At 49.1% G+C, this 26,281-nt stretch overlaps 2 protein-coding genes across 4 annotated transcripts in view; one reads left to right on the top strand and one right to left on the bottom strand.

Annotated features, from left to right (window-relative positions):
- Window positions 1–16,253, top strand: part of usp11 (ubiquitin specific peptidase 11) — a 17,453-nt gene extending 1,200 nt beyond the window's left edge. Inside the window, exons 2-21 of the mRNA XM_086212871.1 lie at window positions 209–318; window positions 553–683; window positions 772–889; window positions 1,267–1,412; window positions 5,764–5,825; window positions 6,135–6,234; window positions 6,683–6,856; window positions 6,997–7,155; window positions 7,241–7,465; window positions 7,584–7,667; window positions 8,203–8,297; window positions 8,390–8,587; window positions 10,033–10,139; window positions 10,221–10,685; window positions 10,921–10,991; window positions 11,129–11,241; window positions 12,503–12,652; window positions 12,742–12,857; window positions 14,804–14,892; window positions 14,983–16,253. Coding sequence (XP_086068997.1) covers window positions 209–318; window positions 553–683; window positions 772–889; window positions 1,267–1,412; window positions 5,764–5,825; window positions 6,135–6,234; window positions 6,683–6,856; window positions 6,997–7,155; window positions 7,241–7,465; window positions 7,584–7,667; window positions 8,203–8,297; window positions 8,390–8,587; window positions 10,033–10,139; window positions 10,221–10,685; window positions 10,921–10,991; window positions 11,129–11,241; window positions 12,503–12,652; window positions 12,742–12,857; window positions 14,804–14,892; window positions 14,983–15,159 — 2,890 coding nt within the window. The 3' untranslated portion in view covers window positions 15,160–16,253. The remainder of the gene's footprint in view (window positions 1–208; window positions 319–552; window positions 684–771; window positions 890–1,266; window positions 1,413–5,763; window positions 5,826–6,134; window positions 6,235–6,682; window positions 6,857–6,996; window positions 7,156–7,240; window positions 7,466–7,583; window positions 7,668–8,202; window positions 8,298–8,389; window positions 8,588–10,032; window positions 10,140–10,220; window positions 10,686–10,920; window positions 10,992–11,128; window positions 11,242–12,502; window positions 12,653–12,741; window positions 12,858–14,803; window positions 14,893–14,982) is intronic.
- On the bottom strand, window positions 15,792–26,281 carry LOC147255276 (ER membrane protein complex subunit 3). Of its 3 annotated transcripts, none has more exons than XM_086212889.1 (10): window positions 22,681–26,112; window positions 22,281–22,453; window positions 22,079–22,136; window positions 21,663–21,756; window positions 21,127–21,231; window positions 20,062–20,143; window positions 19,900–19,979; window positions 17,189–17,271; window positions 16,972–17,106; window positions 15,792–16,183 (listed from the first exon to the last, which is right to left on the bottom strand). In XM_086212889.1, the coding sequence occupies exons 1-9, from the start codon at window positions 22,765–22,767 to the stop codon at window positions 16,978–16,980; spliced, it is 891 nt and encodes a 296-aa protein (XP_086069015.1). In that variant the 5' UTR covers window positions 22,768–26,112; the 3' UTR covers window positions 15,792–16,183; window positions 16,972–16,977. The 3 variants fall into 3 exon arrangements, with proteins under 3 accessions (XP_086069015.1, XP_086069014.1, XP_086069016.1); XM_086212888.1 differs by lacking the exon at window positions 15,792–16,183 and having other exon boundaries at window positions 16,235–17,106; window positions 22,681–23,785; window positions 24,859–26,109; XM_086212890.1 differs by lacking the exons at window positions 15,792–16,183; window positions 22,681–26,112 and adding an exon at window positions 26,140–26,281 and having other exon boundaries at window positions 16,236–17,106.

Genomic DNA, 26,281 nt, shown 5'->3' with positions numbered 1-26,281 from the left:
CTCTGCGAGGGACTGTTCATGCCTCCTTCCTGGTGTTTCACCCTGGCTTCAGGTTTCTCTGAAGCCCCATGAACAGTATTTACATATTCAGGAGGAAGTTGCAGACCTGATGGCTGAGTCTGCATGTCTTCACACATCTGGTTTTGGTGGACTATTGCCTCTGAAATCTGTGTGTGAGTGTTTTTTATTTTCCGATGGTGTGTTGCAGGTATGTGGTGGAGCGCCGCTGGTTTGAACAATGGAAGGAGTTTGTGGAGACGGGCGACCAGAACGCTTCATCCTTCCCTGGTCAGATCGACAACACAGAGTTGTTTGAGGGTCCGTGAATGCACCTCAGGAGGAAACACCCAGCACCATATCATCAACACCACTTGTTCAGCATGCAGGAAGAATAAAACGAGTAGAAACCCACACATTCAGCTGCATGACACTTGACCTGGTCTGCCACCTCTGATGGATGATGACATCATTTGTTGCTTTGGAGAAAACACCTCTCAAACTGGTCGGCGTGTTTTGGGATTGGGACGGTTAACATTCTCTTCCTCTTCCTAGATCTGGACTCGTATCACCTGAAGGAACGTCTGGTGGAGAACGAGGACTTTGTTTTGGTGCCGGTGGACGTCTGGCACAAACTACTCTCCTGGTACGGCCAGGTGGAGGACCAGCCGCCGCTGGAGCGCAAGGTAACCGGAAGCACACCATCCTTGGCGGCCAGTCAGCCATTTCCCATCTGTATTTCTGTTGATCCCGTTGTGTGTTCATGTGTGTCAGGTGGTGGACCTGCCGAGCACTCTGAAGGTGGAGGTTTACCCTGTCGAGATCTTTCTCTGTCTCCATAGCAACATGGAGAATGTTACCACGGCGCAGTTCAGCCGCACCGACAACATCCGTGAGTTTGCTGTTGTTTCTGGTGACTGTGGTGCCTTGCATGTGGTTCGTTTCATGTTGTTGTTGTTTCCAGAGGTCAGTCTGATGATGATGATGATGATGATGATGATGATGAGGTGATTCTAATACAGCTGGTCTGTATCCCGTTGGCCCCCCAGGGTTCACATCGCCTTTGAAAACCTGGAAAAGACATGCAATTTCTTTAATAACAATTCCAGGCCTGGACAAGTTTCTGAAAAATAATTAAAGCCGTAAACATTTTTGAAAAGTTGTGGAAATTTGACTTATCAGTGGTTCAGTTGTGAACCATTTTGGGTTGAGTTCAGTATAGAATTTGAAAAGTTCTGGAAATGTGTGTGTGTGTGTGTGTGTGTGTAGAGTCTGTCCAGACGGTGATGCGCCGGGTCTTCTCTGTGTCTTCGGACTCTGAGTGTCGTCTGTGGATGAAGAGCTCAGACAGCAGCTGCGAGCGTCTCAGGAACCTCCACATGAGTGTGTTGGACGCTTGTCTGAGCTCAGGGATGGTGAGTAACAACCTGCTGCTCTGATGATGGTCCTCCCTGCTGCATGTCTCTGGCTGAGTTGAAGAACCAAATGAAAGGTCTGGGGTCGACTGAGGCCACACTCGTGGTCAAAGGGCCACTCGGCTGAAAGTTGAGTTTCCATATTACAGGATGACGGAATACTGGATCACTAAATGACAAGTTAAAGGTCAAAGGCCGCTCTAACATCTCTAATGAGGTGTTGGAGCGAGAGCTGCAACGCTTCGGGAAGCTGGCGGGCAGCTTCAGGACTGTGGGCCTGGGCGGCCAGAGTGAGGAGCTGAAACGTGTCCGGTCTTCTAGGAGACGGCATTCATGTTCCTGACCTGTCCGTCACGGACGCTGGAGGTTTCATTTAGAGTCAGACATGGGGAGGGACGTCGCCAGTACAGGTAGGATGAAGAGTTTGAGGGTGGGGATGTGGGGCATAAGTGGACTGCTTGTCCTCACAGGCCGGCTGAGGGACGCCTCGAGCCGGGGGCCAGGCTGCCTGAGGAGCGCACAAAAACTGCTGCTCCTCTGGTTAAAGAATCAGCCGGTGCCCCAGCTCCACGGGGGGCGGTGCCCCACTGACCGAGTCCGACTCTGAGGCAGGAGAGGGATGCAGCGGGCAGGCAGAGAGCCAGGCTGGGGGGCAGCGAGCTGAGACAGTGGCTGATGACAGTTGGGCTGTCCTGAGTGTTTCAGCAGGAGGAAGGAAAGACAGTCAGGCAGCAGCGTAGAGGAACCTGACCAAAGGCTGCTGGTGTTCAGGTAGGAGGGGCGAGCCTGGTGACATGGAGAGGGTTGCTGGTGAGGACGTGGACGAGGACTCGGTCACAGCCTCACGGTGGAGATCTGCACTCACTGAGGAGATGAACCGTTTCCTAGATGAGACTATGTTTGGTCTCATGGCCTCGTGTCTCTGCTGGTGCCAAGCGGAGCTGCAGTGGGCAGAGCAGAAGTACAGGACGTCTCTCTGTTGGTTTCACATCTGTGCTCCCCATCAGGGCTCAGACAGGAGGACATCTTTCAGAAAATGAAGGATTTTTAAAAAAGTGTGAGCAAGGTGAATGTGCAGTGGGGGGGGGGGGGGGGGGGGGGGTTGAACTCCAAACGTCACAGTAGAGAGAACAGGAGAGGAACCTCACTTCCAGTCTTCTGCCACTTCTTCACAGATGTCAGAGTCAGGTGTAGTTGATGTAGGGACGGTCAGACCCCCCCCCCTGGGTTAGGCAGTCCACATGGGTCAGAGTGGGGGTGTGAGTGCAGCAGGGGATAGGGTTCATATATCACATCGTTTCAGCAACAGGTTGTTGAACAGTCATATTTCAGTCCTCTGATCGTCTCTGAGTCACCTTGGACCTTCACGTCCCACCAACTTACTGGCACTTTCATGTGGAGCTCCTCCAGGACGGAGTTCTGTCAGAGATTTGAGACATTTTGAGGAATTTGGAGAGAGAAGAAGAGGGACTGTGAGTCCTTAACCCAGTGGTGGGAAGTAGGAAGGCACATATAGGAGTTTTCTGTCAACAGTATACAAGTCGTTCTCCAGTGAGTCATTCAGGATCAGGACAACAGAGTATTCACTCACAGCAGTCCAGTCCGTCTCAGGCCTCAACAAAGGAATCAGGAATTATGGTCATTTGGAGGAGAAAGAGGTAAAGGGGCTTTGGTGGGGCCAAGGTTCACCAGTGGTAGAGACATGGATGCTCCCACCTCTTCTCTGACCCAGAGAAGTCCGTCTCCCAAACCAAACCGATGGTTTGTCCTCGCCTCTCTGATGGTACAGTGACGACGGATCCTGTTGAGATGAGACAACCTGCTGTAGGGCTCCACAGTGACCTCTTCAGGATGGAGAACTGTCATGGAGAGTGTGGATGAGCTGCTGCAGGGGCTTCCTCAGCTGAGCTCTGAGGACAGACTGGTCCTGGATGCTGGCGTCTCCCTGGAGGAGCTCACTGTCGCTGAGGGTCAGATGGCTTCTGGTCGAGCTCCTGGACTTGACGGGCTGCCGGCGGATTTTATAAGCCCTTCTGGAAGTGTCTGGGGCCGACCCGCGGGAGTGCTCTCAGACAGGCCTGTCGCCAGCGTCCTGTCCCCATGCGGTTCTGTCTCTTTAGCCAAAAGAAGGAGATTTGGCTCCACGGAAGAACTGGAGACCAGTGGCTTTGCTATGCACAGACCACAAACTTGTTTTCCAAAGTACTCACCAACAGGCTTAAGAACTCTCTGGCATTGATACTCCACAGAGACCAGTCGTACTGTGTAGCGGACAGATCCATCATGGACACCTTGGTCTTCTGAGAGACTCATTTGACATTTGTAAACAGTCCTGATGTTGGGATCATATCTCTGGATCAGGAGAGAGCGTTGGAGAGGCTGATCAGAGTTTTCTGTTTTCCACTTTAAGAGCTTTTGGTGTTGGAGAAGGTTTCATATCAAGGCTGCCGTTCTTGTATGAGGAAGCTCTTTGTTTGCTAAAGTGGGAGGTGGCTGAGCGTCCCAGTGCAGTTTCAGAGAGTACAACTGTCCAGGGACGTCCTACCCCTGGACAGTTGTACTCTCAAGCCATTGAGCCTCTCGTGTAGATTAAGATCTCGGTGGTCAGGACTTTTGCTACCAGGGTTGTCTGTCGTTGACATCAATGTGATTGTCAGGGATCAGAGGAGTGAGGAGGTCCTCACTGATAGAACTGGGAGAATATTCTGGAGAGAGTGTGCCAGACTGTCTAAATGGAAATGGCTGCTGCCTCAGCTCTCCTTCAGGGGAAGAGTCCTGGTTGTTAAGAACTCTGTTCCCTCGACCCTTTGGCACAGACTGATGGTTGTACCTCCACCAAAGGGCCTGGTTGAAGGAATTCAGAGGGCGGTTGTGGATTTCTTCTGGTCAGGGCAGAACTGGCTGAGATCATCAGAGCTGTACCTGCCAGTGCAGGAAGGAGGACAGGGCCTAGTGGGTCTCAGATCACGGCTTTCAGACTGCAGAGGGCTCAGAGACTGGGTTAGGGTGTGGCCTGCCCTGGATAGATCCTGCCTGTGTGCTGCTGAGGAGGGCTGGACGCCTGGGATACGATCACCATTGTTCCTGCGGCGGCCCGGGTCCATGGATGTAACTGGTCTGACGCTCCTTGCCAGTCTGTGCTACAGGCGCAGCAGGTTTTAACGTTCCAGCGGAAGCTGTGATGACACCGGGGATGTGGCTGTTGGAGGAGCCTCTGTTTGGGAACAGTTTCTTCACATCTCAGGTCTTGTCCTCGGTCAGCTGCGATCCAGACTGAGGGGGGCTGGCTTTGTTAGGCTGGGACATCTCATGAAGACCTCAGTCACACATCCAGCTGAAGTACTTCCCATCAGGTCCTACAGCCTGCTGCTCAGGCTGGTGGAGGAGGTCTGGGCCTCACTGCCAGGAGCCCTCCAAGTGTTTGCTGAGGGTAGGTCTCCATCAGACCAACGGGATGAGGACTATGACGATCTCTTTCTTTCCCTGACTGTCTCTCCTGCTGTCCTTACAGACCCCGGAGTTGGGTGTTTTTGAGACTGGTGGGGGGGGGGGGAGAGCTTAATGTATCAATGTGAAGGTTTTAAATCTACGCACTCTGGCAGGGGTGAAGGTGTCGAGGTGGACAGAGTTTTTTGGCGTGGGATCGTCCGAGGGGCTGTTGGCGGTCCCTGTACAAACCAGAGAGGGTGTACAGGGACCAGAGCTACAAGCAGGTATCTGGTGCACCTCAGTCCTGATGTAGGGGATGGCTGTCCCCTCTGCTCCCTAACAGAAACAGTTCACCAAGTGTTTCTTATTGGTCCACGCTGCCCTGCAAAGAAGAAATCTGGACACATTCATGGATGTCATGTCAGGATTGGCAGAGTGAGCTATTTGGAAAAGGAGGATGAACAGTGAGGACGCGCCTCTGATGCTGACTGCTAGGCTGGCGGCTGGGCTCAGGTGGAGCTGGAGTTTTACAGCCTGACACAGAGGGGTGGTGGTGTCGTGAACCTCCGGGTTGCACAGGAGGTGCTGGGCTCAGACAGACAGAACTCTCTGGTTCTGAATTTCTGAGATTGTTTGACTTTGCTTTGCAGTAATTTTTGATAACAGCAAACTGGTGTAACTGGAACAACTGGAAATGACCACTGGTTTTATTGTTTTGTATTTTGTTTATTTTTGTGAGTTTCATTTATTATTTGTCAGGTTTATTATGCTTTTTGGCTGAATAGTTGCATCCTGTAGTGAATTAATGAAGGGATTTTAAAAATTCAAAAAAATTCTCTGTCTCTCTCTGTCTGTCTGTCTGTCTGTCTGTCTCTCTCTCTGTCTGTCTCTCTCTCTGTCTCTCTCTCATCCTCACTCTCAGACGGTGATCATGGAGACCAGGAATGCAGACGGCACCTGGCCCAGCTCCAGACCTCAGATCATGTAAGACTGTCACCTCCTTCTTCATCCCACCAGCTTCCACTCTGGTGTTCAGAGAAGCCCCTCCCTCCTCCCACCTGAGTCTCCTCCCTCCTCCCACCTGAGTCTCCTCCCTCCTCCCACCTGAGTCTCCTCCCTCTTCCCGCCTGGGAGTCTTGTGCCGGCGGACCTCTCCCTCACTTTACCAAGAGAATGTAATCCATTTAGTGGCAGAAGAGATGTTTTTCAAAGGGATGACTCTTAATGAGTGTGTACGAGTGTGAGAGAGACGTTGGGACTAAACTCAAGTGTTGATGGGAGTTGTGGTTTCAGGAGGAACTCTGTGGAAGAGCATGACCTGTACCAAGGTCAGCCGGGGGTCTGCGGCCTCACCAACCTGGGCAACACCTGCTTTATGAACTCTGCCCTACAGGTCTGTCACTGCGCATACACACACACACACACACACACACACACACACACACACACACAAAACACACTTGATTCCAATGGAAAGTGTGTTTTGTTTTTATAGACAAGAAATAGGATGCAAAATAAAAACTAGCTGTTGCTGAGTACAAGTGGTGACTTCCAGGGAGAGACATAAACGTAGAAAGGGATTCAAAAACATTTCGAGGGACACACCCACTTTGATAGGGAGCCCCTCCTCGAGGGAGCTGAGACCTAGGCTAGTTAGCTTAGCACAATGACTGGTAGTGGGTGGGAACTGTTGAAGACTTTGTATCAAATGTGGAAGCTGCTCGTGGACGTCACGAGCGTCCTGGACCTGTCAGCAGCGGCGCCACCACACAGACAGCTCCGCTTGTTTCTACACAATGTTGAAAGTGTCTCAGTGAGTCTAACAGCCACCATGTCTCCAGTGTCTCAGTAACACGCCGCCCCTGACTGAGTACTTCCTGCAAAGCTCCTACCTGGATGAGCTGAACTTCACCAACCCTCTGGGTATGAAGGGTGAGATCGCTGAGGCCTACGCTGATGTCATCAAACAGATGTGGTCTGGCCGCCATTATTCTGTGGTGCCCCGAGTCTTTAAGGTACCACCACTGATGACAGATATGAAGGATTGTTGAGGTCATGTGACCGTGTAGTTCTTATGTGTGTGTGTGTGTGTGTGTGTGTGTGTGTGTGTGTGTGTGTGTGTGTGTGTGTGTGTGTGTGTGTGTGTGTGTGTCAGACCAAGGTGGGTCACTTTGCATCTCAGTTTCTTGGTTACCAGCAACATGACAGTCAGGAGCTTTTGTCCTTCCTGCTGGATGGACTCCATGAGGACCTGAACCGTGTCAAGAACAAAGAGTACATTGAGCTGCGGGACGCCAACGGACGACCCGACCAGGTCAGTGGCTGTGATGTCACACACGTAACAGTTGTAACAAAACTTCTAATTCTCGTTCTTCTTCTATACGTGTGGGGCTACACAGGAAGTAGCTGAGGAGGCATGGCGGAACCACCGCAGACGGAACGACTCTGTGATCGTTGACACATTTCACGGCCTCTTCAAGTCTACCCTCATCTGTCCTGAGTGCCATAAGGTGTCAGTGACCTTTGACCCCTTTTGCTACCTGAGTGTTCCTCTGCCAGTCAGCAAGGAACGCGTCATGGAGGTCTTCTTTGTCTCCTTGGACCCACACGCCAAACCTGTGCAGGTAACAACTCCAATCTCTCTCCCTGCACATCCAACATGTACGCATGATGTTAACTCTTGTGTGTGTGTGCGTGTGTGCGTGTGTGTGTGTGTGTGTGTGTGTGTGTGTGTAAATGTAGCATCGTGTTATGGTTCCTAAAGCGGGAAAAGTGTCAGACCTCTGTGTGGCTCTGTCGGAGATGACAAGTGTCCTGCCCACACAGGTCAGTGCGTGAGATTGAATACATTTATGGATGAAGTCGAGTACTAGTACAGATGCCAGCACTACCAGCATGCTGATGTTGATGCTAGTACTACTAGTGGTAGTACTACTAGTACCAGTACTACTAGTGGTAGGAGGTGTCAGCCTGAGGCACTGCAGGTCTGCAGCCTCCTCCTCCAGCAGCATCAGTCAGGGGTCTGGGAGGTGTACCAGTACTACTAGAGGCAGTACAACTAGTACCAGTACTACTAGTGGCTGTACAGTGAGACATGAAGGAGGACAGGAGGAGAGAGAAGCCCAGTGCGTCATCCCTGCAAGTCTAGGCCTATGGGAGCAGACCGAGGGGGGCGGGGCTAACCTTGATTGTTAATAATTCAGCTTTGCAACTGCTTTAGCATCACCTCTGAAATCAAAGCAGCAAATGCTTCAGCTTCAAAACTGTTTGTGCCAGGTGGAAAGGGTTAAGTGTGTGTGTGTGTGTGTGTGTGTGTGTGTGTGTGTGTGTGTGTGTGTGTGTGTGTGTGTGTGTGTGTCAGATGGTGGTGGCAGACGTCTTCAATCATCGCTTCTACAAGATCTACAGTCCTGATGAATCTCTTAGCTGCATCCTGGATCGAGACGACATCTTTGTGTATGAGACTAAACTTGGATCAGTTTCTAGTGTCTCTCAGTGCACCTGAGACTTTCTGAGTGCAGTTAACCAGCGTGCTGCTCCCTTTGCAGGTACGAGCGCAGCATGTTGGGGGAGGAGCAACAGGAGGAGGAGCAGGTGCTGCTGGCGCTCTACCTGAGGGAACGCTCCCACTACGCTGACTACGGTTCAGGCAGCACCACGCTGTTCGGACACCCACTGCTGCTCAATGTTCCTCGCAGCAGCTGCAGTCAGGAGGCCCTCTACGGGCTGTTCTTGCAGCGGCTGGCGTGAGCAACACACACACACACACACACACACACACACACACACACACACACACACACACACTGATGTAACACAAAATCTCAACCTTGAAATCATTACTCAAGAAGAATTAAAAGTAAAATGATGGAATTTAAAATCTTCTCTGCCTGGAGGGTTAATAAATGTCTGGGTCTCATGATTAAAGATGTATCAGTGCTTCTCCACACCAGCGAACACTGGCTCCTGCACTTCCTAGCAGGCTCGTTCTGTTGCTAGTCGCTAGCCAGGTCTGCAGCGAGCCTCAATGGTGGATCAGTACGTAGGGGGCGTGTCAGAGCATTTCTGATGACTCTCTCTATGTAGACTCAGCTCAAAAACGCATCAAAGATAGAGACAGATTTCTTTGTTCCAAAAATACAGAAAAACAAGATTTGAGTTGATTTGCATCAATGCGATATACAGAACGAAAAAAGGAAGAGACCAAAGTCAGGTAGGTTGTGTTGAAGTTGTTATTTGCTGGCATTGAGCCCGTTGGCGTAAGCGTTTAACGCGCCACCGCTCTGTTTTGAAGGGTCCCATTAGAAGATGGTGATGAAAAGGTACAGTTCAATAAAGCTTTTCACAACAAAAGGCTTTAGGCTCACTGGAGCTGTTTTATCTTTCACTGAAAAGAGTGAAATCATCAAACGCAAGCTGGGAATTCCTGGTTGGAATTAGCAGTCACAAACCAAGCAAGTTCTCCAGCCGCGCCGCTGTCCAACGCCAACTGACATCAAAGCCTGTTAACACCAATCAAACAACCGAAGCTGAGACGGCGCCACGTTTGTCTGCTCGTCTGTCCAGAAATGTCCTAAGCCGCCATGATGGTTCCTGCTGGACTGGTCCCTCTTGGACTTCCTGGTCCAGTACCACAGCAGGACCTACAGAGCGTGCTCAGAACACCGGGCCAGTTGGAGCTGACTGAAGCGTAAACACGTCGGCGTAAATCCATCTTCTAGGTTTGTTCGTCCCACTTTGCAACGTACGAGTCGGTCTGATGAACGTGCTGACGTGTTGTCGTTGGTGGAACACAGTAACTGGAATTGTTCTGACATGAGAACGTCCTGACTGACAGAACTCATTCTCCCGATCGTGGCCTGGCACATTTTCCCACTGTTCCTCAATTGTAAAAATGATTGTAGAAACCCTTCTGTGGACGCCTCTTATTCTTTGGCATTTATGAAGTTGAAAATCGTTGGATCAATAATCACACAGGAGGAAAGAAAAGTTCTAGAACAGGTTTTTAAAAACAGAACAGAACCAAGTTCCTTGTCCGGACCTCTGGACTCGTGCTCAGGTTCAGAGCGATGTGTTCCTGTGTCGTACTTGGTGAAAAATGTCAACAGACCAGAGGAACGTTCCAGCTGCCGCTCACAGACCCAGCAGAACCTTTAGAATCGAACCTGAAGTCTTCTCTGTTTGTGTGCAGGCGCTATGTGCGGCTTCCTGACCCATCGGAGGAGCTGGAGGAGGAAGATGAGGATGATGAGGATGAAGAAGACCTGTACAAGACCCAGACCAACGGCATCAGTGATGGTATCGTTAGCTCTCTCGGTTCCAGTTGAAGCACTAACCCAGCAGCAGGGGGCGGAGTCATGATTGGTTCTGTGTTCTCAGATGAGGAGCAGGGTGATGTGGACAGAGCTGGCCCCTCCCAGATGGAGCCTTGCTGCCAATCAGAGGACACCACCACCACTACAGAGCTCTGCCCCAACCTCAGTGTCACACAACCTTCACTGGGCCAAAGTAACATCGCCATCGCCAATAGCCAGTCGCCAGACCAGGCTGAGCCACAAAGCAGCACAGACACTAACAGTGGCGATCATGTTCACCCCAGTGACAACGCCAACAGAACCCTCGACACAGAGCCTGCAACAGAACCACCACCAGAGCCCTGCGACACCTCTGAAGAAGACAAACAGGAAGAGGCGTGTTCTCCCAGCCCACCAGCCAATGAACAATTGGATAAGAGGAGAGCCTGTCGCAAGAGGAAGAAGTGTCTGTTCACAATCCAGGCGGTCAACTCCAATGGGACGACAGAGAGGCTAGCGGGCGATGGGGCGAGCGCCCTGTCCTTTGGCTGTGAGTCAGCGTGTGTGTGGACACACACACACACACACACACACACACAGCGCCGCATACGTTAATGTCAGCAGGAAGTGTGTGTCATACATGTTGTTATGAGGGTTGGCAGGAGGGGTAGCCTCAGTGGGAGGGGCTAAACAAGCTTTCGTGTCTCTTCAACTGTTTGGTGAGTGTGCAGCTGCGTTGGCATGTTGTGTTTGTTGGATACGAACGCTGAGTTTCCTGTGTGCAGCTCAGCCCTACGTGGCCTTGGACTGGGACCCGGACATGAAGAAGAGATTCTACAATGAAAACGAGGCTGAGGTTTGTCTACATGAAGTTTCTTTTTTATGGGGGGTCTTGGCCCACCCAGCCTACTGATGACGTAGCCTGGCTGCTGCCATCAGAGGTCGTTTGACAGAGCAGCATTCAGCAACATGAAGGAACTCTCGGTCCTGCAGAAATACGTGAAGCACGCCAGCATGGAGGTTCCTCAGCAGCAGATGACGGTGCAGCTGCAGGAGTGTATCGAGCTCTTCACCACTGTGGAAACGCTGGAGGACGAGAACCCCTGGTAACACACACACACACACACACACACACACACACACACACACAGAGCCCTGGTGATGAGCAGCTGAGCAGCGAAGGACTTTACACTGATGTGTGTGTGTGTGTGTGCACCAGTCTAGCATCTTCCACCCTGCTACCAGTGCTGGTCTGGTGTGGTAGACCTTGGCCTCCATGGCTCTTGTGCTGCCATGATGAGTGCCTCTGTGCTGTCTCTCAGTCCCAGTGTTCCAGCCTTTGGAAGGTCTTCTGGATTTTCAATGTTTCATTCTGGACAGTGGCTCACGAGTCCTCCCCCTCCCTCTTTCCGTTTCGTGGACAGCCTCAGGATGCTGTACTCAGGGTGAGGAGCTTTCTGGTCTTGACTTCCCCTCCTTTAGCCAGTTTATGATCCCAGCAGGTATCTGATGACCAGGAGTGCGTTCATGTTGATGGCTCGGACCTCGTTCTTAGCGTTACCGTCATCTCAGTACTTGTCTTACTCTCTGGAGGGAGTGATTGACTTCCTTGCCGTTAGCCTGTGGTTATACTTGCTCTGGATGTGGTTGCCATGGGTGTTGTGTTGACAGCTCAACACAGTTCCAGGATTCCAGTTGGATTTTTCAGGATTCTTCTTATTCTTGTATTGAGGCTGTTTGCATCAATTGGGGCATGGTACCCAGTCTCAGTTTGTGGGGGTGATGATGACATCCCCCCTTTGACCTATGGTCCTGGCTCCCCCTTACCGTAGCGTTGTTGTTGTACCTGACTGATCTCAGTAGTTTCCGGTTACGAAAGTTGGAACACTGGGCTAACACTTGCTTTTTTGTTAGCCTCGATTTCAGGTTTTGAGTATCCAAAGGTCCCACATTCTCTGCATGTCTTCTCTCTCTGGGATTGCTTGTATAGTAGCATTCCAACATTTCCACTTTTTCCGCCCTCTTCCAAATGTGTCTTGTTCCAGTATCCCATTCCTCACCAGACTGCCTTGGTTCTCTATGACTCCACTAGTCGTTTCTCTCTTGCACTCTGAAGTGGGACAGTGGACCATTCGGGGTCTTGCCTAAGTGCCCTTGCTGGATGATGCCCCCCTTACCATGATGGGATTTGAACCCCGACCTTCACCTTCAAGTCTGTTGCCTTAACCAGTGTACTATCCAGTGTGTGTGTGTGTGTGTGTGTGTGTGTGTGTGTGTGTGTGCGCGTGCGTGCGTGCGTGCGTATGTGTGTGTCTATATATATATATTCTTTTTTTTTTTTATTTATGTGTGTGTGTGTGTTTTTAGGTACTGCCCAGTGTGTAAGAAGCACCAGCTGGCCACCAAGAAACTGGACCTGTGGTCTCTGCCTGAGGTTCTCATCATCCACCTGAAGAGGTTCTCCTACACCAAGTTCACCCGAGAGAAGCTGGACTGCATTGTGGACTTCCCTCTCAGGTACACACACACACACACACATGTGCACACACACACACGTGCGTGCACACACACACACACACACACACTGATCTGTCTCTTTGTCACAGACACCTGGACTTCTCTGGTTGCCTCCTGAGGAAGGATCTGTCCAATGGGGAGCCTCCAAGCTGCTATGACCTCATTGCTGTATCCAACCACTATGGAGGACTAAGAGATGGACATTGTAAGATGCTTTAAACTGGTGAAACATGAAAAACCAGTGAAGTAAATGTGCTCCACTGAGACAGTAACATGAGTCTATATGGTTCAGGTCACACTTATCTGGTTAAAACTGAAGAGAGAGGGAGAGTCCAGTCAGGTTTGTGTGGCACCAAACCCCAACCAAAGTTCTGTCCTGACTCTGTCCAAGTAGAGCAGGTCCAGCACCTCCCTCCTTCAATGAACCTCCACCCAACAATTCTCCATCAGCAGCACATCCTGCAACAGCAGCCACCAGAACCTTCCTTTACCAGCAGGAAGGTTGCAGCCATGCAGAGAAGCAGTCCAGGAGAGACCTGGTCTCTGCTACCAGTTCTAGTCAACACGTGGCAGCAGCGTTCTGGACCAGCTGGAGAGTCTTTAGGGACTTATTAGTCCAGCCTGGTAGGAGGGAGGTGCAGTGATCCAGCCTGGAAGTGACAAAAGCAGGGACTAGTTTTTCTGCGTCTTCTTGAGCCAGGATGTGTCTGATCTTAGCGATGTTACGTAGATGGAAGAAGGCGTCCTGGAGATTTGTTGAATGTGGGAGTTAAAGGGTCCTGGTCTAAGAGAACTGCTAGGTTCCTTTAGGTGGTGCTGGGGGCCAGGGTGGTGCCATCCAGGGTACCTGTCTCATCAGATCAGGTGGTGCTCAGGTGTTTGGGCCCAGCACAAGAACTTCAGTTGATCAGAGTTTAATAAAGGAAATGATGGTCCTCCATGTTTCCTGTCCTTCAGACAGGCCTCCAGTTCAGTCAGCTGGTTTGTTCCATGAGGATCATTGATGAGTTCAGCTGAGTGTCGTCTGCATAGCAGTGAACATTAATGGAGTGTTTCCTGATCATGTGACCTAGAGGAAGCAGGTACAGGGTGAAGAGGACTGGTCCAAGCACAGACCCTTGTGGAACACCAGAACTGACTGTAGTGGTCTCAGAGGAACCATCATTAACTGGTACCAACTGAGATGACCTAGTAAATATGACCTGAACCAGTTTAGTGTGGTTCCTTTAATACCAGTGACAGGTTCCAGTCTCTGTAGAAGGATATGGTGGTCAATGGTATCAAAGCTGCACTGAGATCTAATCAGACCAGCACAGAGACCAGTCCCTCATCTGGTACCAGTCGGAGGTCACTGGTACCTTTGACTAGTTCTGTTTCTGTGCTAGGATGAACCTGGAACCTGACTGAATCCTCCAATCAGCTGTTGCTGTGGAGAAGTCACAGAGTTGTTTAGCAGCTGCTTTCTCCAGAACCTTGGAGAGAAAAGGAAGATGTGATGTTGGTCTGTAGTTGGTAGAGCTTCTGGATCCAGGCTTGTTTTGGAGGAGGGTTTAATTCCTGCTACTTTAAAGGACTGAGGGACGGAACCAGATACCAGCGCCACATTGATCATATCTAAGAGGGAGGGGCTAACGAGGGGAGAGAGTCTTGGAGCAGCTGAGTTGGGATGGGGTCTAGGAGACAGGTGGAGGTTTAGAGGAGGACATTATTGAACTGAGCTCATGAAGGCTGATGGGAGAAAAACTATCCAAGTGTGTGTCTGGTCCTCCAGGAGTCTCTGAGGTCAACCTGGGGTCAGCTGATGGCAGCAGATTTGGTCGTTAAAGTTCATGAAGTCGTTGCTTCTCAGGGAAACAGGAACATGAAGCTCAGTCGAGCCGTGGCTCTCTGCCAGCGGCTCACGTCTCCAGAGAACTCGGCAGCGTCTCACATCTTAGCCAGTGTTTGGTGCACGTTTTCATGTTAATGTCTTTATGGGTACTGGTAACCAGTTGTTTTAGCGTTGGACACAATCAAGGTCACTATGTGGGAGTGAGGAAACAATGTTGAATGATGAATTAAAATGTTGTTGCTCTAAACATCAACCCACAGCCACTGAGTTTGACGTGTGTGTGTGTGTGTGTGTGTGTGTGTGTGTGTGTGTGTGTGTAGACACCAGCTACGCTTGCAATAAGGACAATGGCCAGTGGTATTATTTTGATGACAGCAAGGTGACGTATGCCAGAGAAGACCAGATCGTGGTGAGCAACCCACACTCTGATGATGACAACGGTGATGACGAAGGCCTCACGCGTTCCGTATGTGAACGTTCTCTGTGCTCCTCCCCTCAGACTAACGCGGCCTACGTCTTGTTCTACCACCGTCAAGACAAGATCAGAAAACCCACTCTGCCTGCGCCTGACACAAGCGCTGCCTCCTCCACGCAGCACGCCGCTGACATCACTCCCTGTAAAGATGGCAGCGCAGAGCTAGGCGCCTCTTCTTGTCTCACCATGGAAACGGACTAAATGAATTGACCGTCTGTCTGTCACATGGAGGTCGTTTCTCTTTTTTCTGACATTCCTTTTTCTTTTTTCACCATCACTTAAGCACCCCTGAGGGCGGAGCTTCACATCTGTGTGTTGAATCGTCTCTGAATGTCAGCAGTCACATGACCATGCAGTTTGTAGGTAAAAGGTTTTGGGACGACAGGAAGTGCAGATACTCAGGTAGTTGATGATTAATACATCAGGTGACCGGAGGGGAGGGGCTTAAATCCAGACAGTTGATTCTGAGTCCAAAAGTGTGACTGTTTGATTGTGATATTCGTTGGATCGGTCAGTTGCTGATTGGATTTTGACAAATGAGAGTCAATTGCTTGATGAACACCAGAGCTCATTTGTCAAACTGGACCCTTTGAAGAGCTCCGTCTCCAGTTGTCACATTTGAAGCTAAATGGACTGCAGTTTTCTTTTATTTCACATGAAGTCTATAAATGCTGGATCCTGTGGGACGGGACGTTCCACTGTTTGGTTCCACATTTGTAACTTTTGAGATTTAATTTTACAAAAAGAGAAATATATGAAATATTGAAATAAATGATATCCAGATGACATGTTGACTTGAACTGTGGACTAAAACCAGCTCTTCTTCATTCTGGGTGTTTTTAAAGGGCTGCTGGTGAGATTCTGAGGTTATTTAATGTAAAGAGGAGGAGCGAGCAGCTGCAGGGGCTTGTGGGTAATCATGACAGAGACCTAATTTAATACTAAAGGTAGCGTCCACAGACAACGATTCAGTTTTTTCTGTATATTTTGGTTCTGGTATTTATTTTTTTAATTGATTTAATGTCCACTTGTTTGTGGAGTGATTCTGAGGACACTGAGACGCTTATTTTCTTATTTGTCAAGGAAACATGGATTCAGACCCTGAATATTTGTGCCGCTAAGTGGCTGCAGGCAGTTTCCTCACCAGCTCTGTACAGTATTTTTGTATTCTTGTCAGCTGGGTGTAGGAGGACGGGCGCAGCCGGTGAGTTCTTTCTTGGTCTTCCTGTCAAATATCAGAGGAGAATATTTTATAGTGTTTCCAATCTTTTGATATCAATAAAAGGGTAATTATAACCAGATGTTTGTGGTTGCATTTTTGTTACTTTACCAACAAGTTGAACCAAAGAACCGCATCAAAACTGGTAGCATGATTCTGCTTCATTTCTAAACTTACAAATCAGTGTTGGCATTGCTCCATCTCTTCGACCCAGGCTAGTTAGCTTAGCACAATGAATGTTCCGGGTTGGGAAGTGTTAGCATAGCTCCTGCGCTTGCCTGCATTTGTAACACAAAAACTGCCACAGAATCAGTTTAATCTAGGATTTTTAAAAAAGGTGAGCAGTGGAGGAGAACCTCAGGAAGACCATGAGCTCCATCTTCAATCTCATTTCTTTATTCATAAATAGAAATAAGCACCAGGAGACGAGAAGTCTCAGTATCTGCTGTTGCATCGTGGGATTTTGTCACTGTAAAAACATGAATCTGAAGATTGGATTCTCAATTTTTTTTTGACGGGAAGAAAAAGTGTCACAGTAACAAGGAACCCAATTTGTTTGTTCCTTAAATTTAGAACCACATCTGAGATTCCAGCAATATTCATACATCTCAGATGGTAGTGATGTTTAACGGTTTGGTTCTGCGTTGAGAACCTCTGGAAGGCACCACAGGGAAGAACCTGCACACCAGAAGTTCATAAGTCTGAGGCAGCACATCAGGAACAACATGGAACACCAGCTTTCTAGAATAGATGATGTCATGGATGAGGGTTCTACGACGTCCTCAGATGCTCACATTGTTCTAAAACATGGTGGACTTGACGTCCTGGCTGAGGAAGGTTCCAAAGTTGAGGTCTCTGGACATCAGCTCCTCCTCCACGTTCTCCAGCGCCCATTTGTGCTCCACAATCTCTAGCGCCTCCCACTCACTCTGAAACAACAATTTCAGTTTAAAAAACAACACGAAGGATTTCATCATCTTGTTACTACAAATGAACTATTTTTTTTCCCACCTTAAATGCCTTGTTGGGGTCAGGGGGCATCGCCATGGCAGCGCCCGTCATCTGGTCCTGCATGAGCCGGGACTGGTCGGCAGCTGCGTGGGAATCATTTCCAACAAAAACTTGAACTATGTAAGTTACATTTCCAACTCAACCTGCCTGGTTTCACATCTTTGTCAGTTCTAGGTGCTGAGGCACGTTGGCAGCTGGAGCACACACGAACAAGGAGGAGCTTAGTTGCGTCACGTCAGGGATGAGGTGTGTTTGGAGTCCTACAGGAAGCGGTCACGTCAGGGATGAGGTGTGTTTGGAGTCCTACAGGAAGTGGTCATGTCAGGGATGAGGTGTGTTTGGAGTCCTACAGGAAGCGGTCACGTCAGGGATGAGGTGCGTTTGGAGTCCTACAGGAAGTCCTCACTTCAGGGATGAGGTGCGTTTGTAGTCCTACAGGAAGTCCTATCGTCAGGGATGAGGTGCGTTTGGAGTCCAACAGGAAGTGGTCATGTCAGGGATGAGGTGCGTTTGTAGTCCCACAGGAAGTCCTCACGTCAGGGATGAGGTGCGTTTGGAGTCCTACAGGAAGTGGTCACGTCAGGGATGAGGTGCGTTTGTAGTCCTACAGGAAGTGGTCATGTCAGGGATGAGGTGCATTTGGAGTCCTACAGGAAGCGGTCACGTCAGGGATGAGGTGTGTTTGGAGTCCTACAGGAAGTGGTCATGTCAGGGATGAGGTGCGTTTGTAGTCCCACAGGAAGTCCTCACGTCAGGGATGAGGTGCGTTTGGAGTCCTACAGGAAGTGGTCACGTCAGGGATGAGGTGCGTTTGTAGTCCTACAGGAAGTGGTCACGTCAGGGATGAGGTGCGTTTGTAGTCCCACAGGAAGTCCTCACGTCAGGGATGAGGTGCGTTTGTAGTCCCACAGGAAGTCCTCATGTCAGGGATGAGGTGCATTTGGAGTCCTACTGGAAGTCCTCACTTCAGGGATGAGGTGCGTTTGTAGTCCTACAGGAAGTCCTCACTTCAGGGATGAGGTGCGTTTGGAGTCCTACAGGAAGTCCTCACTTCAGGGATGAGGTGCGTTTGTAGTCCTACAGGAAGTCCTCACGTCAGGGATGAGGTGCGTTTGGAGTCCAACAGGAAGTGGTCACGTCAGGGATGAGGTGCGTTTGTAGTCCTACAGGAAGTGGTCACGTCAGGGATGAGGTGCGTTTGTAGTCCTACAGGAAGCGGTCACGTCAGGGATAATGTGTGTTTGGAGTCCTACAGGAAGTGGTCACGTCAGGGATGAGGTGCGTTTGTAGTCCCACAGGAAGTCCTCACGTCAGGGATGAGGTGCGTTTGGAGTCCTACAGGAAGTCCTCACTTCAGGGATGAGGTGCGTTTGTAGTCCTACAGGAAGTGGTCATGTCAGGGATGAGGTGCATTTGGAGTCCTACTGGAAGTCCTCACTTCAGGGATGAGGTGCGTTTGGAGTCCTACAGGAAGTCCTCACTTCAGGGATGAGGTGCGTTTGTAGTCCTACAGGAAGTCCTCACTTCAGGGATGATGTGTGTTTGGAGTCCTACAGGAAGTGGTCACGTCAGGGATGAGGTGCGTTTGTAGTCCCACAGGAAGTCCTCACGTCAGGGATGAGGTGCGTTTGTAGTCCAACAGGAAGTCCTCACGTCAGGGATGAGGTGCGTTTGTAGTCCTACAGGAAGCGGTCACGTCAGGGATGAGGTGCGTTTGTAGTCCTACAGGGAGCGGTCACGTCAGGGATGAGGTGCGTTTGTAGTCCTACAGGAAGCGGTCACGTCAGGGATGAGGTGCGTTTGGAGTCCTACAGGAAGTCCTCACTTCAGGGATGAGTGCGTTTGGAGTCCAACAGGTAGTGGTCACGTCAGGGATGAGGTGCGTTTGTAGTCCTACAGGAAGCGGTCACGTCAGGGATGAGGTGTGTTTGTAGTCCTACAGGAAGTGGTCGCGTCAGGGATGAGGTGCGTTTGTAGTCCTACAGGAAGCGGTCACGTCAGGGATGAGGTGCGTTTGGAGTCCAACAGGAAGTGGTCACGTCAGGGATGAGGTGCGTTTGTAGTCCTACAGGAAGCGGTCACGTCAGGGATGAGGTGCGTTTGGAGTCCAACAGGAAGTCCTCACGTCAGGGATGAGGTGCGTTTGTAGTCCTACAGGAAGTGGTCATGTCAGGGATGAGGTGCGTTTGTAGTCCAACAGGAAGTGGTCACGTCAGGGATGAGGTGCGTTTGTAGTCCAACAGGAAGTGGTCACGTCAGGGATGAGGTGCGTTTGGAGTCCTACAGGAAGTGGTCGTGTCAGGGATGAGGTGCGTTTGGAGTACTACAGGAAGTGGTCGCGTCAGGGATGAGGTGTGTTTGTAGTCCAACAGGAAGTGGTCCTGTCAGGGATGAGGTGTGTTTGTTGTCCAACAGGAAGTGGTCCTGTCAGGGATGAGGTGTGTTTGTAGTCCTACAGGAAGTGGTCACGTCAGGGATGAGGTGTGTTTGCAGTCCTACAGGAAGTGGTCACGTCAGGGATGAGGTGTGTTTGTAGTCCTACAAAAGGAAGCATTTCAATTCTACAGTTTGAAAAAACGTGTTCAGCGATAAAGGAACAGACGGATGATGGAAAACTGACACAGTGCTGGTACCTGCTGGTACCAACATATGGCGAAGCTGCTCAGAAACATCATGCTGCTCAACTTGAAGAGGAAGAGGAGTCTCCTCACCATTGTCCTGACCCAGGATGAGACTGTACATGCTCCTGAGTCCAAACACATTCAGGAAGTACCAGGATGCAGAGCTCACCCTGGACACACAACCAGAACCAGGATTAGCGCGCGCACACACACACACACACACACACACACACACACACACACACACTTTACCAGGAGGCGTCCAGGGTCAGCAGGTCAATCCCTCGCTGTAACATGGGCTTGAACCTCAAGGTCAGAGGGAATGGAACCTTGGCTGCATGAACACAAACACAGCGTTAACCATCGTGCAGCGGCTCCTTCTGATTGGTCAGATAGACATTTAGATGACTGCCATCATCACCAGTAGCTGTCACACCACCTCTGATGTTGGGTCTGTTGACCTCTGAGTTGCTTTGTGCGTGTCAGTCTTCTTCAACTATTCATCATGTCTCAATTGTCACAAAGGGTCATCTGTGTCAGAGTACCTTCTAGATGAAGTACTGGGAGATCCAGGCACATCTTTCAAGTACTCACAAATGAACTTTACTGATTACTGGGACCCCTGATCCTCCATCTGGATCAAAGAGACCTGGATCACACCAGACCCCCTGGAGTGTTGGTGACCAGACGTTCCTGGCCAGTTTAGCTGTTGTTAGCATCAGTCTCTGTTAGCTTCTAGCTAAATATATGTGGCTGGTTCTTCCTGCATTCTGGAGTCACTAAGAAGTGACGGAGGAGGAGAAACACCTGAGTGAGCTGAGTCCTCCTGGTAGTGAGGACTGGAGAGGTGATTTTAGGGTGAAGTATCACTTCGGAGAATTGTTTTGGTTCCGTTACTTTCTTTGGAATGTGACTGATAACAAAAGTGCATGTTTCCTGTCAATATTCTGAATCCATGAACACTAACATTATTATTTTTATCATTATTATTGTCATCATTATAATTATTATTATCATTATTGTTATAATTATTATCATTATTAGTATTATTAGTATAATTATTATCATTATTAGTATTATTAGTATAATTAACATCATTCATCATCCTCATTCTTATTGTTATCATTTTTCTTCTTATTATTATCATTATTATTATTATCATCATTATTCTTATCATTATCATTATTGTTCTTATTATCATCATTATTTTTATTATTATCATTATTATTATAACTATGATTATCATCATTATCATTATTGTTATTATTATTATTGTTATCATTAAATTGTTGGTGTGACCACGGCGGAGGAACTCACTGATGACAAAACCGGAGAACGCCCAGTTGATCCATCCACCGATCAGAATCATGGGCAGAACGTTGGTCAGGTTCCCCTTCATCATGTCTGTCAGCATGCTGGTGTCTGACAAACACACACACACACACACACACACACACACACACACACACACACACACACACACACACACACACACACACACACACACACACTCTTTTGGTCATCAAAGTCTTGGGCAACTTGGTTTGTCAGCTAGCTAACTGTAACCATGGCAACTAAAACCAATGGCGTCCTTAAACATGTAAAGTTGGAGTATTTTCACCTCAACGCGGCAGACAGAATGAGGACGAGAACTAGCAGAAGGATGAGGACTCCTCCATTAGTCAACTCTGAAAATAGTTGTCAGTTGCAGCCAGAGAGCTGAAGCTCAACCTGAAGACCGAGTCCAGATCCCAAACCCTAACCCTGACAAAGACCACTTCAGCAGGACACACACACACACACACACACACACACACACACACACACACACACACACACACACACACACACACCTGTCATGGGGTTCTTGGGGACGACTTTCCGCTTGACCTTCTTGAAGAAGCCCGTCTCTGCGTTGTTGAAGTAATGTTTCCTCATGGCGAAAGACTGAAATGAGTCCAGACATCAGAACCAGCAGCAATGACAGCAGTCACTGGAGCGCTGGTTCTCAAACTGTGGTACAGTACACAAGCTCCCTCTAGTGGAACGCAGATGAATCACAGAAACATTTATTTTCATTAAACAAAACCACTTAAAAACAAAGAATAAAATCTAAAAAGTCGAAATTAAAGAATTAAAATGCATGAAATGCATTTTAATTTAGAGTGAATTTGCTCTCAGCTTGAGCCGAGGCTGCTGATCGACGCCCCACCCCAGAGACTCGGACTGTTAGAGACAGGCACCAGGTGGACTGGACGGGGGACTTCACCTGTCGAGGGATGTACTTCCCATTCTCTCTGAGGATGCGGCTGCGCAGGAGTACCTGGCTAAACACACACACACACACACACACACACACACACACACACACACACACACACACACACACACGATAGCTGCTGGTGTAAATCCCCCATCATAAATTTGTTGGTTATCAAAAGAGGAGTGTACTGAGCCTGGCGGCGTCTCACCTGTCACACACCTGCTCCAGGTCCACCTTCTTGTCACTGTGCAGCAGCTGAGTTACGTAGTGGCGGATGACCCCGACAAAGAAGGTGATGAAGACGATGGGCAGCACCACCCACATCCGAATGCTGGAGTCCAGCAAAAGCTCTGGACCAGCCATTGCTCTCCGTTCACTGACCTGGGACACACACACACACACACACACACACACACACACACACAGAAATACATTGTATTACATATATTTGGAATATATGGAATATATATTACATATATTCCATGCTATATATACATAGATATATGTATATCTATGTATATATGTAATATATCAATGTAGATATTGATGAATATGAAGCAGATCAATGGAATCATGGAGCAAAGACAGAATTGTTCAGAACTGTAAACCTGTTTTATATTCCAGCTCCTCAAAGTCGCCTCCCTCTGCTTCGCTGCAGCGCTGCAAACCCTCGTCCTTCTCTCAGGGAGCTTCATGATGTCATCACCTGAAATGGTTCCCCCTCTCAGGTTCACCTTGTCAGGGTTCAGTGGAGGAGTTTCCTGCCTTCTTCCTGGTTGGGAGCATCAGTTGAGCTGAGCAGAAGTCAGGCTGCTCCCCAGCTGACAGCTCTGTTTGACCACTGCTAGAATTCATGTCATGGCAGGAACCATCAGCTCAGTAGAGAGGAGCCACGTCCATCAGTGCTCTAAGACCTGAAGGTCACTCAGTCCAGGAAACTGGAAAAACTTTGAATGCGTCCCCGAGTGCAGTTGTAAAAACCATCAAGCGCCACGATGAAACCGGCTCACATGAGGACGGCCCAGGAGAGGAAGACCAAGAGACTCCAGAGGAGGTTTGTTTGGACCAGAACCACAAGGAGTGGACATGAGACCAGAGGACATCTGGGCTTTGGTCTGATGAGTCCACATTTGAGATCTTTGGTTCCACCACCGTGTCTTTGTGGGACACAGAAAAGGTGGAGGGACGTCTCTACATGCATGGTTCCCAGCGTGAAGCATGGAGGAGGAGGTGTGATGGTGGGGGGGCTTTACTGAACCAACATGGCTGCCACAGCGTCCTGCAGCAACACGCCATCCCATCCCGTCTGTGTTTAGTTGGACCGTCATGATGTTTCAGCAGGACGACGACCCAAACACACCTCCAGGCTGTGTGAGGGCTACTTGACCAAGAAGGAGAGAGATGGAGGGCGGCCCAGGTGACCTGGCCTCCAGTCACCTGACCTGAACCCAGTCCAGATGTTTGGGATGAGATGGAGCGCAGAGTGAAGGCCAAAGGACTAACAAGTGCTCAGCACCTCTGGAACTCCTTCAAGACTGTTGGAGAACCGTTTCAGGTGATGACCTCATGAAGCTCAAGGAGAGAACGCCAAGAGTGAGCAGAGCAGGAGTCAGAGGGAGGCTGTTTAGAAGAACCTAGAACGTAGAACCTGCTGGAGTTCTTTCATGATTTGATGACTACAGAATTCCAGATGTGTTCATTGAGTTTTGATGCCTGCAGGGAGAACCGACAATGTAAACACTCATGAAAATAAAGAGGAACCAGTAAAAGAGGAGGCGTGGCCACACTTCTGACTGGTAGTGTGTATATGTGTATGTTAATGTGTGTATGTCAATGTGTGTTAATGTGTGTATGTATGTGTGTTAATGTGTGTTGTGTGTATGTTAATGTGTGTTGTGTGTATGTTAATGTGTGTATGAATGTTAATGTATGTTAATGTGTGTACGTGGATATGTGTGTGTGTTAGTGTATGTGTGTTAATGTGTGTGTGTTAATGTGTGTATATGTATGTTTTAATATGTGTTCATGTGCGTATGTATGTTAATGTGTATGTGTGTGTTAATGTGTGTATGTGTTAATGTGTATGTGTGTACGTGTATGTTAATGTGTGTATATATGTGTTGTTAATGTGTGTGTTCATGTGTATGTTAATGTCTGTTGTGTATGTGTATGTCAATGTGTGTATGTGTATATGTATGTGTATGTATGTGTTAATGTGTGTATGTTAATGTGTGTTGTGTTCATGTTAATGTGTGTTGTGTATGTTAATGTGTGTTGTGTGTATGTGTATGTTAATGTGTGTTGTGTGTATGTGTATGTTAATGTGTGTTGTGTGTATGTGTATGTTAATGTGTGTTGTATGTATGTGTATGTTAATGTGTTTTGTGTGTATGTTAATGTGTGTATGTTAATGTGTGTATGAATGTTAATGTATGTATGTATGTTAATGTGTGTTGTGTGTATGTTAATGTGTGTATGTATGTGTGTGTTAATGTGTATATGTATGTGTGTTAATGTGTGTATGTGTATGTATGTATGTGTTAATGTATGTATGTGTTAATGTGTGTATATGTGTGTTCATGTGTGTATCTATGTGTATATGTGTGTCCGTATTTACGTGTATATGTGTGTCTGTATATATGTGTATATGTGTGTGTCTGTATATATGTATATGTGTGTATGTGTATATGTGTGTCTTAATATGTGTATGTATGTGTGTATGTTAATGTGTGATTGTATGTGTGTTAGGCTGCACGGTGGTGCAGTGGTCAGCACTGTGGCCTCACAGCAAGAAGGTTCCGGGTTTGAGTCCCAGCTCGGGCGCGGGATCTTTCTGGGTGAGTCTCCATGTTCTCCCTGTTCCTGCTGGGTTCTCTCTGGTACTCCAGCTTCCTCCACAGTCCAAAGACATCAATTTGGGGACGAGGCTGATTGGTTCTCTAAATTGACCGTAGGTGTGAATGTGAATGTGAATGGTTGTTCGTCTCTGTGTGTTGGCCCTGCGATGGACTGGCGACCTGTCCAGGGTGAACCCCGCCTCTCGCCCGTAGATGCTGGGATAGGCTCCACCCCCCGCGACCCTTACTAGTGAGGAATAAGCGGAAGATGACGATGGATGGAGGTGTGTAAATGTGTATGTGTGTATACCCCTGGCACATTTTGACTTAGTTACTTTTATTCACCCTGCAAGTTTTGTCTTGATTGAAAATGGCACCAGCGTCTCCCAGGAGATAAGACAACGTCCAACAGGCACCATTGTGGCCAAACAATTCAGTGTCCGCGTTGCCACCAGCAGAGCCCGGATTCACCAGGGTGGCCTTGGTGGGGGTCCTTGGATGCTCTTTCACCTCTCACTATCCTCCTGGCCAGCACAGATGTCACTTTTTGGAAAATCTTGTATTTTTTAATAAAACTTGGCACAGTAGCCACTGGAACTTGAAGACATTCAGATTGGCCTTTCAGGCCTTCCTGGCTTGTGAGCGGCCACCACCCACAGCTGCAGGTCCTGGGTGAGCCCCTCTGTCGCCGCCATGACAGTCCTCAAACCAGCTGCAGACAGCTGCTGCTGTACACCTGCTGAATGGTGAAAAGAGCTGCTGCAGCTGGAGTGGAGCCGACCCCACGATGTAAAGCCTTTCACCCTCAACCGACTCAGACTGCATCAAGCCGGCGTGGTCTGGGCCCCCGACCGGTTCGGTAGGACCGCAGACACACACCGCAACCTCCGTCCCTGACTCGGGATATCTGCGGACACATTCCACTCCCGACATCCATCTGCTTGGCTTCCCCTCACAAACATGTTTGATTCCTGCTAAGGTCAAAAGGTCGCAGCCGGAGGACCGAGCGCTGCACCCGCAGGCCCACCGGAAACAACGTGACGGGGAACGTTCGTCAGTGAGCTAAAGTTAGCACGGGCATTAGCCTCCGCGGCGTGAGAGGCTAGCTGGCTAACTCAGCAGCTAGCTGGCTAATTTGCTATCTATCGTTCTCTGGAAAACTAGTTCCTGCAGTCACCCTAACTCTTAGACGAGGGGGTTCCTTGAGGTGTCTAAGGTTATGTTACTCACCGCATCGACAGCGCAGCAGCAGTCCGGAGCCACGAAGAAGAACACAGGCGGAAGCGGAAACACGCGTCTGCGGTCAGACGAACCAGATCAAAGAGACGTTGTGTGACATCATCCACAGGTAAACCCGATGCACCCGTGACTC

Source organism: Aulostomus chinensis, chromosome 9 (assembly GCF_037954235.1).
Source record: "Aulostomus chinensis isolate RoL2024-O1b breed Wild chromosome 9, RoL_Achi_v1.0, whole genome shotgun sequence".
In the NCBI taxonomy this organism is placed as follows: Eukaryota; Metazoa; Chordata; class Actinopteri; order Syngnathiformes; family Aulostomidae; genus Aulostomus; species Aulostomus chinensis.
Note: the sequence above shows the minus strand (reverse complement) of the source record. Positions and strands in the feature narration are given on the sequence as shown.